Source organism: Austrofundulus limnaeus, unplaced genomic scaffold (genome assembly GCF_001266775.1).
Source record: "Austrofundulus limnaeus strain Quisiro unplaced genomic scaffold, Austrofundulus_limnaeus-1.0 Scaffold3, whole genome shotgun sequence".
Taxonomy (NCBI): domain Eukaryota; kingdom Metazoa; phylum Chordata; class Actinopteri; order Cyprinodontiformes; family Rivulidae; genus Austrofundulus; species Austrofundulus limnaeus.
The window spans coordinates 2,680,451-2,696,657 of NW_013952405.1; the positions used below are offsets into that span (position 1 = coordinate 2,680,451).

A 16,207-nucleotide genomic window follows, 5' to 3' on the forward strand; every position below is an offset into this window, starting at 1 on the left:
CACACACACACACACACACACACACACACACACACACACACACACACACACATATAACTCTAAATCCTATTAATGACGTACGTTTAATAATAAACTATGAGTTGTTACTTATCTCCCATTTCTCTAATATACCATGCATAAAGAAGTTGTAAATCACTGTTTTCTGTTTTTACATTAAGGTCCTCATTGCAAAGTCAAAACAGTCACGAAGTAACAAAATTAGCACAATATTTTTCTCAAATCAGTGGTCAATAGGTCCGAATGTTTGCGATTTATTCTTGACAATTGTCCTTTCTCTTTGTTGTTTTGTTTAGCAGCAGATTTGCTCTTTTATTTCCACCTAAACCTATTGTCCCAGATCCTACCTGGTCCCACCTTGTTTGTTTACCCACATAAACTATAGCCAGCTTAATGTAGGTCAGTCACGTGACTCACGCTTCCATGTGGTTTTCTGCAGATTCAGCTGAGGGCATTGTTTACATTGTGTGTGGACCCATGTTTCAGAATTCCGTATCAATACATCTGGAAAACGTACAGAAGGAACCTCCTTTCAAATTGCATCATTTCACATAGTTCAGGACAAGATTGTTTTTGTTTGATTTCATAGTTTGCAGTGAGTACTTTTATTTATTTATTTATTTATTTTTCACTCACACATGAAGTGTTGATATAAGCGGCTAAAATGTAGATTCTAATTTAAAATCAGGTTCTACACACTTTTCAAATATGATGAACAGAAACAGTTTTGTCTCACTGTTGCATGTTGCCATGGTCATGTATCATGCTGGTGTTGTCATGYGTGTGTGTCACTCAAAGGATTAAAACCAAGCTTTCCTGGGCTGCTAATTTGTGTCTGGTGTCCACGTGAGTCTCAGGTAGACACCCAGCTTAATCCAGCTGTCTGTYTGTGCTCTGCTCCTGCAAGAAGCTAGTTTCCACATAACTGCTGAGGATCACATGTGGAATAACAACACTAAAWAAAAGGCCAGGGTTCACATCAGGCTTAGGAAAGTATTGATTTAAGATGAAAATAAGTTCAGACTGATTTATTTTATTTGTTATATATCTTACCTTGCTGCGCTTTATTGTGTTACTGCAGTAATAGCATGAACCTGGTGACTGTTTATCTGCTCTCTCTCTCTCTCTCTCTCGCTCTCAGCTTCATGTTTGCAGCAGACGCACACCAAGAGTTGCTTTGTCTCACAAAAAAAAAACATGTCTTGGCCAGTTCACTTCTAAAGTCATTTTACTTTTAGCGTTTCTAGTCTCTGTCGTCATCATCCACTAACCTGCACGTGGCTGAGTGTATCAGACTTGCGTTATTGACTTTTCATCAGTGAGTTGTTTCTCTTCTCTGTACCGACTCACGGTATGACAAGTTGTTTTTTTTTTCCTGTGGTGCTTTTCCCAAGTATGATGACAAAAATAACATAAAACGCAAGACGGCTCCAAAGAACCGCCTCAGAGTCTTGGAGGAGAGCAGCTTTGGGTCAGCAGTAGCCACTCGCTCCGTTTTGGCTGGTGAACAGCTTGTAACGTCAGCCATCTTAGGTCGGACAACGCAGAGCGTGGTGCTCCGCCATCTTTCTCTCCCTCCCCTCTCTTCAGCCCAGCTTCAACGCGTGCACCAGCAGCAACCACAGCAACGCAGCCACTCACAGCCCACGCAGCCGTCCGCTTCCTGACCTGTGTGCAGCCCCACATGAACGCCCCGGATCCAAGGGAACGATGATGTAGGAACGCTGTAATTGAGGTTTCCTYATCATTGCCAGGGTGGTGAAAAACCGGGACAGCTGTGAACAGAAGTTTAGATGTGCACATGTGAGCTTTGTTTGTCAATCTTCAGGTGACTGAGTGATACAGTGGCGGTGATGGACGTTAGACGCTAATACGCTATAAATATACAAGAAATGACAAAAGAGGTGCAAACTCTTGGAGTTGGAGAGAGGTGTGTGTACAATATAAGTGCAAATTTATTTAGCTGCAGGTTGTTTTTTAAGGAGCCTCATGAACAAAATAGCATCGGCCAGATTTTCTGTTCTGTTTGTGCGTCTGTTCCCGTGTTTGATTGCACGACTGCAGCAACACCGTGTGACTCTGGGCCACTGGAGGCCAGAGAGTGCGCTCGTAACAGGGCAGTAAGRCAGATGTCTGGACAGAAACTGAACAGGAAGAGACACCATCGGCTCTGGCCAATGGCGCGCCTCGGAGACGGCGACCACACCTAACGGAGAAACATGAACGCTTCGTGGGAGAAGCTCTGAAACAGGAGCAGGGCAGGGACTCTCCAAATACCACTCTGAGGGGCGTGTGGAACAAACAAGCCCAGCTTGGGCCAAGGACTGGATGGCATAGGAGTTGTGTGTGTGTGTGTGTGTGTGTGTTTACACACATGCTTGCGCTTTAGAGAAGTGAGCTGGTATAAAAGAGAATTGGGGGGTGGTTGCCATGGGGACAGTAACACACCAGTGCTGCTGCCGACCTGTCTCCCTCGGCCAAACTTATTCRGAGAGGGAGGAGAAGAGGGAACAGTGGGAGGGAGGGAGAGGATGTTTTATAAGGGAGGGGGAAGAGCCAAGAAGGAGAGTGGAAAAAAGAGGAACGGGTAAAAATGGAGCAAACTAGGGCAGGCCTACCTGTGTTGTACACCTACAKTGTTTTCTTCTATCAGAAAAAAACGTTTGTTCCTCTAACAGATGTCCCTCTTATCGTCTGTAATCTGAGTGTGGAGATAAACTTCAGGCTTTCCTGAGSGTTTTGAGTGCAGCTCTTCGCCTGGACTCAGAGGAATACAGCTGAGGCCGAGACGAGAGTCAGGCCYTGAGATGAAAGGAGGTCAGCTGAGCCGAGCCACAGATGAGGCAGAGAGCATTTGGGTTTCAAACCAAGACGTCTAAAAGATCGTCTATCTTTTGTGTGTCCCTTCTGAGAGCTGTGACACACAGCACAAGCAGCAGCCGTACTACCTTGGTAAACAAGCTGCGCACACAGACATGCGGACACCCACCCCCGCACGTCACACATGCATCACGTACGCCCCTCCTGTCTACTCTGAATCTCAGGAAACCCAGACATGCAAATGCTGACACGCATAACGGACACAAACCCCATCACAGCCACACGGTCAGTCAGCATACACGTCGGAGTTATCAGACAATAACTCMCTCATGGCAGTGAGTCAGCAGGAGCTGCCTGAGCCTGGTGCTTCTGAGGCGCGAGCAGCTCGCTGTTAATAGCTCTGGTCGTGTTGTTTCGCCCGTCACCTGTGTGAGGCCTCTGGGACTTTTGTTTTTTTATTTTTGGGGTACGCTCATTGTGCTGGGGCTCATTTTAGTGCTGACTTCCTCTGMCTTGTGATTTCTGATTTGTAGTGTTCGCTGAGATTTGTCGGTCTGATTCATCCAAATTTTACTGACAGACATTGGCTTGTTTTAGCAGTGATTTTGCCACTAAAACACGTGTGTGTGTGTGTGTGTGTGTGTGTGTGTGTGTGTGTGTGTGTGTGGACAGTGAAACTGAACTTCAGGTTATGTCCATTTGCAGAACATTCCAGGCTTTGCAGTGAGGAGGGAGGGACGCTCCACGTGTGATTGCACTTTGGAGTAAGAACGGGGCTCGAGGTGCGGGGGTAGGCCGGTCGCAGGGGGTGCTGGGGGGAGTACCAAGGAGGAAAATTCCTCACAGAAACACCTCAGTTGCTTCCTCCACGATAGTTAACACCCCACCCTCACCCCGAAACAGCCTGCCCATCCCCCACCATCGGCTCCCATTCGCTTCCCTCTTCTCCTCTTGCCTGCCACCCACACCCAAGTGAACCACGTGACGAATGGCTGCGACTGCCCACCCATAAGCCTTTGTGTTGGTCATGTGACTGTTCTGCCTTGGCAGAGAGGTGCCCCTTGATGCAGAACTGAATGGCGGGGGGTGGGGGGGAGGTGGGAGAGGTGCACAGCGGCCCAAGCCGAGGGTAGTTTCACTCAGTGGGGTGGTGGGGGGGACAAGGGGCATCACGTTCCCTCACAGTAGCAAACTTCAATTCCCAGTTAACCCCTCACATGCAGATCAAAAGCTTTTTGTACTATTAAAAACAGTTAATTATTTCACCACAGATTCATTTGTGTGTCTGATTATTACCAGTTACACTTGCGTGCTTCCATTTACTGATTAATTTTTTAATTTTGTCAAACTGAAATAAAATTAGGTTGCTTTCGGCTTCTAAATGCACCAAACTGTTTGTACCTTCTGTCACACCYGGGTCCTGTGGGGGTTAACTGAGCTAATGTACCATGACCTTTTGAGAAGCAAACCAAGGATTTCTGTGCACGTTTTGTAGGTAACTAGAGAAACACAAAGTTTGCCATTTAAATATTCCTATTTCATTAGAGAAGAGTGGATTAAATGAACTGGGCTGCCTTACATGTAGACAGAAATATGAWGGTGCCACAACGGCCTTGTGTATGAAGGGATACTAGTCCCAGAGGAGTTTAACATGTTCTTGCAGTGCTCTGTAGGTCTGCCTACCAAAAAGGTGGATTTTGGTTGCATATGTTGCCAAATGGCCTTTGGCATGGTAATGGGCTGCACTTTTTTCATTAAACACCTTTCAGCTGGTGAAGCTTGGGGAACTTTTTGCCGCTCTGTGCATGAGGTGTCATGTCAGGGCAGAGAGTTGGAAGAGTAATTGCCCTAGAGCCGTCCTTCAATTCTGCATCCCTGCCTCTGTGTTCTGTGGGAAAGGAAGGAGGAGCAAAGCCCTCCGCAGGAAGCTTTCGCCATTTTGCGTGAAGACAAAGAGACTGGAGMTGCATTGAGCATTTGCAAAACATGGCTTTATATGCAGCGTGCTTCTGTCGACGCTGCGTACGACRCCGATGGGCGAAATGCGCGTCTTCCCAAGAAACATCTGCTGAACCTTCCACGTCCCTCACTGTTCAAAATACTCTCCGACTTAAGCGACATGATATTTGTAATGTGCATATTCATCTTGCAGTCTTTATAAAGGTGTGTAGGGGCTACAAAATCTGTGCATTGAGGAGAAAATACAGTGTGCTGCCTCTGTGGGGGTGTGTCTGAGAGAGAGGAAGTGAGACAGAGTTGTGTGGGGGAGGGGAGAAAGGGGGTAAGACAGGAGCGCTCCCAAAATGCCTGTAGTGAAGAAGCAGACTGAGCTGGTTTGAATGGCCTCCAAAAAGAGAGAGTCTTGAGTTTAAGGAGACAGGATTGAGAAGACTGTTTTTGTTTTTATTTTTATTTTTATTTCTAGCATGAAATATTAATGAACTGTTCTAAATTTGAGAGGACTTTTTTTTCGAAAGGTGATCATTCCTGTGTGGCAGATGTTTTTGTTGAAATCTCATATCTGTATCTGATTTTTAGCTAAGAAGAAACGAGCTTCTGCAGCTCTTAAAAACTTTTTTTCTGCATGATTTTTGTCCATCTTATTTATTTGTTACCTAAAATAGATGTCATAACTAAAGCTTAAGTTACAGGTTAATGGAGACTGACTGATCCTAAATGTGTTCTTCTTCTCTTTTTTAGGATTCTACTAAAACCTTGCTCAACGACTTGGACCAATGGATAAGCCCTGCCATCTTTGTTCCTCCATGCCTGTTTTATAATTGAGACAACCATCTTCCATTTCACAGTTTTTTCAGCCGTTTGACCAGTTCTCCCCACACTATGGCCAGCAAAAGAAAGTCGACTACGCCTTGCATGATCCCTAGTAAGACTATCCGCTCTGTTGAGGAGGTTGAGCAGGACTCTCCGGTTCCTGTCCGTCTGTCCAGGGTTTCTGGAAGTGACCGGCTCAGCCCTTTAGTCCCCATTGAGTCTTCTAAACCAGAAAGCGGTGCTGGCACTTACACTTGTAAGTCCTGCAACTTTGAAACCCGTGACCTCAACTTGTTTTTGGATCACGTCTACAGCGCRCACCCAGAGTTCAGGGCGGACCCGGGTTTTGTTTGCAGAAGCTGCGGCGTTTCAGCWCCCAAGTTCGAGGGGCTGGCCCTGCACAACGCCAGGGTTCACCCCAGCACGGTGAGCACCACTCTGCACCTGAGGAAGAGGGACAGGAGGGTGGTGGTGGAGCAGAATGTGGTGGCTGGGGCAGAGACGTGCAAGGACAGTGAGATTTCTATCAGCAAAACCCCCATCATGAGGATGCTGAAGGGCAAGTCGGAGCCTAAACGGATTGTGGTGTCCCACTCTGCCTCCGAGGAGCCATCTTCAGAGTCACATTCTGTCTCTGCGTTCAGAGAGTCTGAAAGAAAAGAAGCTGCTACAGTGACTGTCACACATGTTCCTACGATTGTCCACAATGGAACGACGAAGGCCACGATGCCCTCAGCAATACAGATTGTTAATGGTACAACAACGTTACCGATTCTAAAGACTCCCATCACACATGTGAGTATGGGCTTTTAGTGCCCCACRCATTTGTTTTCATTTGAAATGCATTTTGTACATGTTCATGCATTTCTTTTTTTTAGATTGTTACTCCAAACAAAAACCTTCATCACTCTTCACCAGTAACGGTCTCCTCAAATATGTCCTCAACTTCGTCAACCTACTCCTCCCAAAATCTACCCAAGGTAAATGTTTTTGTACAGTGTTGTATAAAGTACCTCAAAAGTGATACTTGAGTAAAAGTACAAGTGTCTTACCATATAATTACTTTGGTAAAAGTTAAAGTCTCCTCTAAGAATATTACTTGAGTAAAAGTCTTAAAGTATCTAATATATTTTGTACTTTAAGTATCAAAAGTAAATTTCAATTCTGACATAAAATGTACTTAAGTATTAAAAGTAAAAGTATGGAGTAACAACGAGTGGCTAGACTTCCCAAAATGACATTTATTGGGAGGTGAGACCCTCAAAAAACATTTTTCTAAAGGCCAAAATGGCTATATTATCATAGAAAAATGTTTATTTTAAAAACGTTAGGATGCACTAGCCACAGACATCTTGGAATTAGGCTACATACAGTATATTTGATGATATATATTTATACTTCTCATCCAACCACAATTAAATTCACTCTATCCAGGAGGAAATTTTTTTAACAAGCTGTAATGAAACAGGAGTAACGACTTTCTACTTCTCATCTTTTTAAAAAATGAAAGAAGTAGAAAGAACAGATAACTGTGTAAAAATGTAAGAAGTGGAAGTAAAAAGTAGGCTGAAAAATAATTACTCAAGTAAAGTACAGATACCAAAAAAAATCTACTTAAGTACAGTAAAGAAGTATTTGTACTTATTTACTTTACAACTCTGTTTTTGTCCACAACAGTCTCAATACATAAGTTTAAAAAAAAACAGTCAGCACATGTTTACATTTTTCTCTGCCAGGTGATGATTCCTTTGAGCAGCATCCCCACCTACAGCGCCTCCATGGACTCCTCTTCTTTCCTGAAGACCTCCTTCAGTAAGTTCCCGTACCCCACGAAGGCCGAGCTCTGCTACCTCACTGTGGTCACCAAATTCCCAGAAGAACAGATCAAGATCTGGTTCACGGCTCAGAGACTGAAGCAAGGCATCAGCTGGTCTCCTGAGGAGATCGAGGAGGCCAGGAGGAAGATGTTCAACACCATCATCCAGACGGCACCAGCTGGCTCGCAGAACCAGACACGGAGTCACCACGGCTCAGCCCAGCACACCATCACAGTCCTGCCGGCCTCCCTGGGGCCCACGGGGATCCCTCAGTTTCTGCAGGGATCACTTGTCAGCCAGGGAGGGGTAATCGTCACACAGCCCGTCATGGCCAACGGCATCCAGGTCAGCAGCGCTCCCGTGGCCCTGGCGGTGACGCCGAAGCCCCAGGCGGCGGCTCGACCCGCCATGCAGGCCCGGCCCGCTGCAGCGCTGGCGGCGGATAAAGGCACTGGTGTGGTGGTGGGCACGATGGGCAGCAGCAGCGCAGAGAGCAGCGTCATCACCAGCAGTAAAAGTTGTAAAAGTGGGGGAGGGGGTGCCTGCGGCGGTGACGCTGGCGTCATCAACCTTAGTCTTGGAAACAGTAACCATAGTAACAATAAGGYAGGCAGTGTCAATGGTAAACACAGCAGTGCTAAAGCCAACTCTGCAGACAAGAGCAATAATAAAGTTAGCAGCCACGCACCGTCTGAGAACACACATGTAAATGAGGCTAAAGCCAGCGTGGTGCAGAGTGACAGTAAGACCACAGAAAGCAAAGCTGCTAACAATAAAACAGGTGATAAAGGACAGAAGAGCAACCAATCAGACGGCGGCAGCAGCAGTAATAACTCCACTAGCACAGATGATCCCTCTGTTACTGACTGTCCAGCCATCAAACTGGAAGAGGCTTCATCTCCAGCCTTGAAGTCTTCCTCACCTTCTCCTGCAGCAGCCCCTGGCAGCACACCTGGCTCCAGAACCCCCGTCAGCACGATGCTGGACCCCAGCTTTTACAAAGGCAAGAAGTCCCAGGTGCAGCTCAGCACCCTGAAGGACAGCTTCCAGGTGAACCAGTGGCCCGACCAGGAGGAGGTGGACCGCCTCATCGCTCTGACGGGCCTCACGGTGCGCGAGGTCCGCAAGTGGTTCAGCGACCGGCGCTACCACTTCCGTAACCACAAAGGGCCTCGSTCCAGCACTGCGGGGCAGAGTAAACCCAGCGCCGCGTCGGGTSCAGGGAGCTCCACAGGTACGCCGGTGAGCGGCTCCGCCTCCGACGGTGCTGCTCCTACAGAACTGTCAGAAAGTAGCAGCAGCTCGTGTGCTAAAACGCCCCAGCCCAACTCCCGTAATGCTCCTCCAAGCCCACCGGCCAAACAGACTCCCACCTCTCCCAGCACGCCRTCACGCCGACCCCCAAAACTGCCCTCACCTGATTTCACAGCCATTCGCTACAAAGAGAGAGAACCTCATCAGGTGAGGCCGTAACTCTGTTCCACTTGTTKCTCAGCTCCAGAAAATATAAACTTAAAATAAAAAGAACAGTAGAGATTCAAATGTCAGCGATTCAAAATACTGTTTGTTTGTTAAAGTTGATGCTGCACTTGTGTTGCATCAGTTCAAAAGGTAAAATCATGTAATTGAAAATCCTCATGTTGAATCAGGATCTTAGCTGGTATTAATGTTTGTGCTTAAATTAGGGCTCGGTATCGATTCAAATTTCCCAAATCGATTCGATTCAGGATGATTCGTGATYCMGTTTGATTGATTTCTAAATTAGTTAAGGATATCATGCAGTAACACATTTACTTTGATATAGGAYATTCTCAAAGGAACTAATTCTGTAAATAGAAACTAATTCTAACTTGATGCATTGGTAAAATTATAAACATAAAGGGCAAACTTGTAAATTGGAGTTTAGCCTTGAAACAAAACTGTCTCAAGTTTCAAAGGGTTTAAGCTAAAAACGAATTGCAAGAAAAAGTGTTGTTGATACTACTACTAATAAGGTTTTTTTAAAGAAATTAAGAACAATTTTCTTGATCACTAAGAAGTGATGGAATAAGGTTGCAGGAAAAGATGTGGGTTAATATAAGTGTTTAATTCTGCCCACTCTTTTGAGTGTATGAAAACTGTATATTTGTAAAGTTTTTATTAGCTTCTGTTCAGTAAAACTTATTAACAAGAAGAAAAAAAGTACTTCAGCTAAAACCTTTCACCACTGTGAATTACATTGATGTTTCTAAAATTTAAAAATAACATTGGTAACAAAACTAAACGATTTTGTTAGACTGACATCTTTCACACATTTATAAAGGAGGAGAAGAGTTTCAGTCAAATATTTACACACCGTAGTTTTGGTCCGACCACCGGAACCAGCCGTTTGAAGCTTAGTTTCCCACTACCGCGTCCGAGCGCAAAACTTTGCAAACAAAAGTAGTCATGGCCTCTGTTATCTTTCAGTTCAGCTGAGAATCAGCTGTAATGTTAGTGATTCCTTTGTTTCTTTTGTTTTGATTCAGACAACTTGTTGTCGGGAGCTAACATTAGCACTGACCGTCACTGGATGTAAATCTACGGCAAGCCAGGAGTGACACACAACACGGAAACGTGCAGCTTCATCGCACACAACACCCGTGGGGAAAACATCGATCTCATGACTTATGAATCGATCTTCCCAAATTTGAACGAGAATCGATCCAGATTGATTAAATCGATTTTTTTAACCCAGCYCTAGTTTAAATGTCATTTTACTGTGGAAGATTTTTATGGTTAAAAGTCTRATGTGATGGACCTGCGACCTGTCCAGGGTGTACCCCGCCCCTCGCTCTGTGACTGCTRGATATGGGCACCACTAGCTACGTTTACATGGACATAAGCAATCGGMYWAAAGGCCATTCGGAATAAAAATGCGTCATGTAAACAGCCCGTTCGGATTATTCTGACCTGATTCAGCTCAATCCGAATGAATTTGTAATCGGAATGAGAGAGGTGGTTTATGCCGGTTAATCTGATCATTTCACTCTGATGGTGGAAAACTGAMCTGACTGCGCACATCTGCTGACTTWCATCCACCGGTTTCCAGCAGCTCAGAACTTTTCCTCCTRTTTTCTCATTCAGTAAAGAAGGAAGACACACAGCCTGCGCCGCTTCACAAAACAAAACAAAAAGTCAGCACGTCACCTGCAGCTGAACCAGAGAGTGCAGTAACGTCTCCACCATTATTAAACCTGTCGCGGGTCCATTCTCAGCTCAGAAACTGTTTATGTTCAGGAWRAAAGTAGAACTTTTTTCTGTGGGTTTTTTTAAGGGAAAGTTAACTGTGCATGTCAGTGCTTCTATTCTGAATAAAAGCCTGGTGCCTGTAAACRCTCRTCAGGATCGGATTGTGTCCATGTAAACGATRCATTCAGATTATTTAATCCGAATACATTTCAATCCCATCAAAGAATTGTGTGCATGTAAACATAGCTAGTGACCCTTGTGATTCTGAAAGAAAGAAGCAGGTGTAGATAATGGATGAAGTCTGATTAAAACAGACTTGTAGTGGAACAGATGTACTTTGTGTTTTCAGCCACCTCAGCTTTAAAAACAACACATTTGGACATGTTTGTAATCTGTTTAGTCCTGCTTATTTCCTACAAGTTATTAACCTTCATTGTGTTTTATGTTTAGGTTAAGGCCCTTGAGGCCAGCTTTGCCCAGAATGATGACCCATCTGGAGAGGAAGTGGACCGGCTGCGCTCTGAGACCAAGATGACCAGGAGGGAGATCCACGGCTGGTTTGCCGAGAAGAGAAAGAGACTGGCAGCTGAGAAAAAGAAGGACGAGATCAACCAAGCGCAGAGAGAGGATGAGGAGGAGATGGAGGTCAATGAAGAGGACAGACAGCGAGATGATGGTTCAGGAGAACCAAAAGTCAACCCCATCAAAATCAACCTGAAGATGCTGAAGGTGACGGAGGCCAGCGGCAAAGCGGAGGACGAGGGTTTGGATAATCTGACTGTAGCAACTCAGTCCAGCAGCACACCTGCTTCCTCCGCGGGCCCCACCTCCTCCAACACCCCTAAACCATCCCAACCCTCCACCCCAACACCAAAAACACCCCATTCTCCTAAACCCACAGTCGTACGAGGCAAAAAGACCGCAGAGCAGCTTCACCTGCTCAAACAGGTCTACGCTCGAACCCAGTGGCCCAGTGCCACTCAGTACGATGACCTGATCTCGGGCACTGGGCTGCCCAGACCTGAGGTGGTGCGTTGGTTTGGGGACTCCAGATACGTGCAGAAGAACGGGGTACTGAAGTGGCTGCAGGAGTACCAGAGCATGGCTCTGGAGRAAGACCTGCAGGAGGAGAACACAAAGATCCTGCAGGATCATCTCAACATGCATGGTCAGCTGGAAGAYTCCCAGGTACTAATAACTGTTTGTTTTTCTATGAAAGGCAAAGAACTGATTCTTATTAACATTTAATAAGACAACAGGTCCATGTGGGTCTGGAGAAACCATACAAGACTGTTTTGTAGATCTTTAAGTGGTTTCATATTCATTGTTTTTAAGAACCAGAAGATATTTTGGGGACTCATCTACTATATAAATTAGACGTCTCATAAAAAAAAATCCTAGTTTCTGTCAAATGTGATTACAGTAAATCAAGTTGCAGCTTTTTTTTTTTACTAGCTTGAGTGTCTGTTTTAACTGAAACTTGAACCTTTTTATWCAGATTGTATAAGTTCTTCCAATGTTAAAAATCTGAAATCACATCTTGTCCCTTTTATTAAAAATCTGTTTCAGTGGTTAATTTAAAAAAAACTTTATTTTTTTCTTATCTGAGCTCCACACGTTTGTCTTCTATAGCTCGCCCACAACGACTGGAGTGTTTTCAGACTTAGAGGTGTCAGAAAGGAAACTTGTTGGTCGCTGTGAAACTTTGAAAGTCTAAGTTTTCCACAGAAATTACCCATCAGATCTCAGCTCTTGGATTTTCAGGTTGTCGGTAAATCACCTCAAAATGCACAAAACCACGCTTGTGGGTGGAAGCATCCGCCGTTTGTCAATTTTACAGTGTTTCACATCTAAAAGATTGATTTTTTGCATCAAATCAGATCTGCAGTTTTCTTTGTCACTTTTGAAGCATGACTTTAATGTATTGAAGTGGGGAAAATGGCAGCAAGAAGTAAAGCAGTCAAAAMGTTTTCATTAAAAATATGAGCGTATGTTTGAGATGGATTTTCTTTTTTGTCTGCCCATAATAACCACAAAAAATATTTCTAATTTTAAACAAATAATGAAGATTAAAAGACTTCCATATTKCCCATGCCTTAATTCCTAAAGGAATCTGTATCCAAATCTAAAATAACTGAGACTTCTCTTATTTTTCAAATCTTTCCTCCTCAGKTGCAGGAGCTGGCCGAGAGGAGCGGTTTGACAGCAGACCTGGTGCGACACTGGTTCACCACCAGGGCCGCTCTGCCTGGATCAAAACAAGCTGCTGTTGCTCAGACGACAGGAGCAGAACCAGTTGGAACAGGCGTGGCAGCAGAGCCACCAACAACAGGATCCTCCCCTCTGGAGCCGAGGCCAGGAGGCGGGACAGAGGAKAAAGTGGAGCAGTCGGTGTGTGGCGTCACAGCAGAAGCAGGAGAGGCAAACACTGACGAGACGCCGGACGCTGCTGAAGGTAACCTTGTTAGGAGTGGCCATGGAACACGTGGTCACCCAAAGGAGCTTCAAATTAAATAAAAAAAAATAATAATTAGTTGATCATTTAAAGTTAATAAATTAAATGAGTTAAGAACCTTAATGTGTCAGATGTGTCCARCTTTAGAATATTGTTTGAGTGGTGCCTTCGTTGTTACAGGACCTGGAGAGGCCTTCGTATGATGATGGAGTTCACAACGCAGGTGGTCTTTGTCCTGGGAGTCTGACGACAAGACAGCAGATGGGTTCTGTAACGGGATCACTGGATGGAAATGGATCCGGACTCCATCCCCACCCAGACGTTTTCTCTCCCCCCTCTCATGTGAAAAGCCACCCTCTCCAGTTTTCTGCCATGTTTCCATTTTGGCGTGGAGGCCGATGGTGTGGTGCTGCGGCAGGTTGGGTTTGGACAGTCAGTGTTGGGAGACGGGTCATCGTTACACAGAAAACTGCACAGATCACTACAGGGTGCTTGCTCAGACCTTAAGAGGAACCTCTTTTCAGACGTTTTGAATTCAGGCCCGTTTCCCCTCGTTTGCTGCTCTACATTAACGAACAAGCCAGGCTGCTTCCAACTCACCTTCATTTAACAGAATTTCAATCTTTATAAACTTTAATTGTTCGGCTTGAGGAACACATCTGAAGTGAATTATTCCAAAACCACAGGCAAGCACCCTGTAGTCTCCAACACACCCGACAAAAGGACAACTCTCTAGACTTTACAGAATCATCGGTTTGTGCTGTAGCATCAAGTGCTTCTTTTACGTCACCGACKTGTTCCATTGTTTGTTTTTAATGGAACTTTTATTGTGTAAAACAAGACTGTAAAACAGTGAACTTCTACCAGAGCTCCATACTTTAGGCTTGGTGTTCCATTTTTACAGATGTATTTGCAGAATAAACAGAATGTAATGAGTTTGTGCTCGTCAGTCATTGGCCTGAGTGGTGCTGAAGTACAGTAAGAAAACTGTAAAACACTTAAATCAGAATGAAGGATGTAAGATCCTGAAAAAAATAGGACAAAGTTATATAAAGCAGTGAGTATTTTATTTTTTTCCAGGCTTGAATATGTTTTTATATGAAAGGCAAAATTAAAATTAATACTTCTCTTTGTAGTTTCAGAGTTTAGGCACATTACAGGAAGGCAAATGTAAATGAGGCCATCGCTAGCAAAAACAAAACAAAAATTACAATTAAGGGTCCTGTTCTCTCACATAAGTGTCCATGGTTAGTTRGATGGATCTGACCTTCATACAGCAGAGACGTGTCTTTAACGTGGTCTGTACATGCTCACAGAAGCCCCCAAAATGTCTGTGTGGGGTGCTTTTAGCTCAGCGGGGCAGGTGAGAGGTGTGGCTTTAATTTGAAGTGTGTGCAGACAGGAGGCACAAAGATCTGCAGAGAGTCCAGYGATAAGAGCGATGCACAGACACCACACACTGACCACTGAGGGAGGCGAAAAACAAAAGTTGACATGAAGAGAGAAAATGCTGAAGATCCTTTTTTTTTTTTACTTTGAATCATCCCATATGGCTTATTGGTGTCAGTCTTCAAACACCGAGCAAGATTACGGAGCTCGCAGTCGTCGTGCGAAAGCAGAGAGGGAAAAACAAAACATCTGTCACATTCATACAGTCTGAACTCAGTTTGACATAAAACCCCTTCCATCAGCCACAGAGACAAACTGAATGTCCTCAAAAAAAAAAAAAAAAATCACAGGACAAATCCATCAAAGAAAAAAATATATAAAATGTCTAACCTGATCGAAACAAGGAGTGCATTTTAATATCAACTCATGTTAAACACATTTGAGCTGCCAGAATAAAATTCATGCAGGTGTTTGTGAAGAAGCTTGATGATGTAACACAACCACCAAAACACTAAAAACCCTTCAATGGTGTTCGTTATGGGAGCAGTTTGTGAACCAATTAAAACTTAAACCACAACTTAAACTTGGTTTGAAGTGTTAGCTTAAAAAAAAAGAATTTCCAAACATGATTCGTCAAAACTTTGGGCTGCATAGTTAAAAGTAATTATTCCATTTTCCTAAATTTATTAAAAAGAAACTAAAGCTTTCATGTTTCCTGAAATGAACGTGTTTTTATACATTCATGCTTCAAACTAGGAGACTGGTTGTTAATGATCAGCACCAACTCAGCCCCGAGTCCTCCTTTAAGTCAYAAGACATCTCTGTGGCAAAGCTGGGTATTAATAGGAAAAAAGGATGTGAAGCAGTTAAAACACAATCACTACAAGCTTTATACAGTCCTTGAGCCTGCGTCGACACAAATGCATGACACAAAAGAAATGTCTGTTTCAGACTGGGTTGTAAATAAAAATTCAAAATGAAACCGTTTGTAGATTTAGTTTTGCTTGGAATGTAAGACAAGAAGAAGGAAAAGGTGCAGAAACATGACGCTGCTTGCTCTCTTGTCTCTTGGAACACAGTTTAGCTTTGTGACAAAAACTAAAATAAAATTTGTCCCATTTCAGGTAGGACAGATGGGAGGCGCACAAAATCCTCCACAAAGCAAAGACGTGTTTAAAAACAGCCATAGGGAGCCCTCATGTTTTACACTTACAGAGTCACGTGTTCTGAATGTTAAAAGGTTTAAATAATTACAATAATTAAAAACATGGAGACAGGAACTCTTTGAGAGCACGTTGCTGCTGCTGTTCTCTGGCCAACAGCACAGCAGGAATAAATATATATATACTGTATATATATGTGTTCAGACATGGCAAAAAGAAAAAAAAGAGCTAAGAAACTTGACTGGAAACAGTTTCAAACTGAGACCCCCTCCACAATAAGCAGCTGTTGTTCACAACAAAAACACGAGAGATCACAATCCGTCCCACGAAAACACACAGTCCGGTCCGGGGCCAGAACTTTTTACATCCTCACACTTTGCTTTTCTGTCAGTGTTGTCTCTTCCTCCTGTCTGCAGCCGTCAGCTTCCTCTCTGACCCCAGCCCCTGCAGTGTCCGAGGCCCTCCCTCATCGAGGAGGAGGGAGAGCTGCCTGAAATGTAGGCCAAAGCAGTGGTGGGCGTTTCCATGGAAACAGCGATCACAGCAGTCAGTGACATCATCAG

At 44.3% G+C, this 16,207-nt stretch overlaps 2 protein-coding genes across 4 annotated transcripts in view; one reads left to right on the top strand and one right to left on the bottom strand.

Annotated features, from left to right (window-relative positions):
• zhx3b (zinc fingers and homeoboxes 3b) overlaps positions 1 to 12,224 on the top strand; it is a 14,110-nt gene extending 1,886 nt beyond the window's left edge. For 2 of the 3 annotated variants that reach the window (XM_014017177.1, XM_014017184.1), the window contains exons 2-5: positions 5,539 to 6,405; positions 6,489 to 6,590; positions 7,347 to 8,888; positions 11,088 to 12,224. In XM_014017177.1, the coding sequence (XP_013872631.1) occupies positions 5,680 to 6,405; positions 6,489 to 6,590; positions 7,347 to 8,888; positions 11,088 to 11,885 (3,168 nt within the window). In that variant the 5' untranslated portion in view covers positions 5,539 to 5,679 and the 3' untranslated portion in view covers positions 11,886 to 12,224. Of the gene's footprint in view, positions 1 to 5,145; positions 5,316 to 5,538; positions 6,406 to 6,488; positions 6,591 to 7,346; positions 8,889 to 11,087 lie in introns of those variants that run through there. The other variant, XM_014017192.1, reaches the window with a different exon arrangement.
• A 1,916-nt stretch (positions 12,225 to 14,140) lies between these two features.
• Positions 14,141 to 16,207, bottom strand: part of plcg1 (phospholipase C, gamma 1) — a gene marked incomplete at its 5' end in the record, with an annotated part of 14,991 nt that continues 12,924 nt past the window's right edge. The window contains 1 exon segment of the mRNA XM_014017164.1: positions 14,141 to 16,207.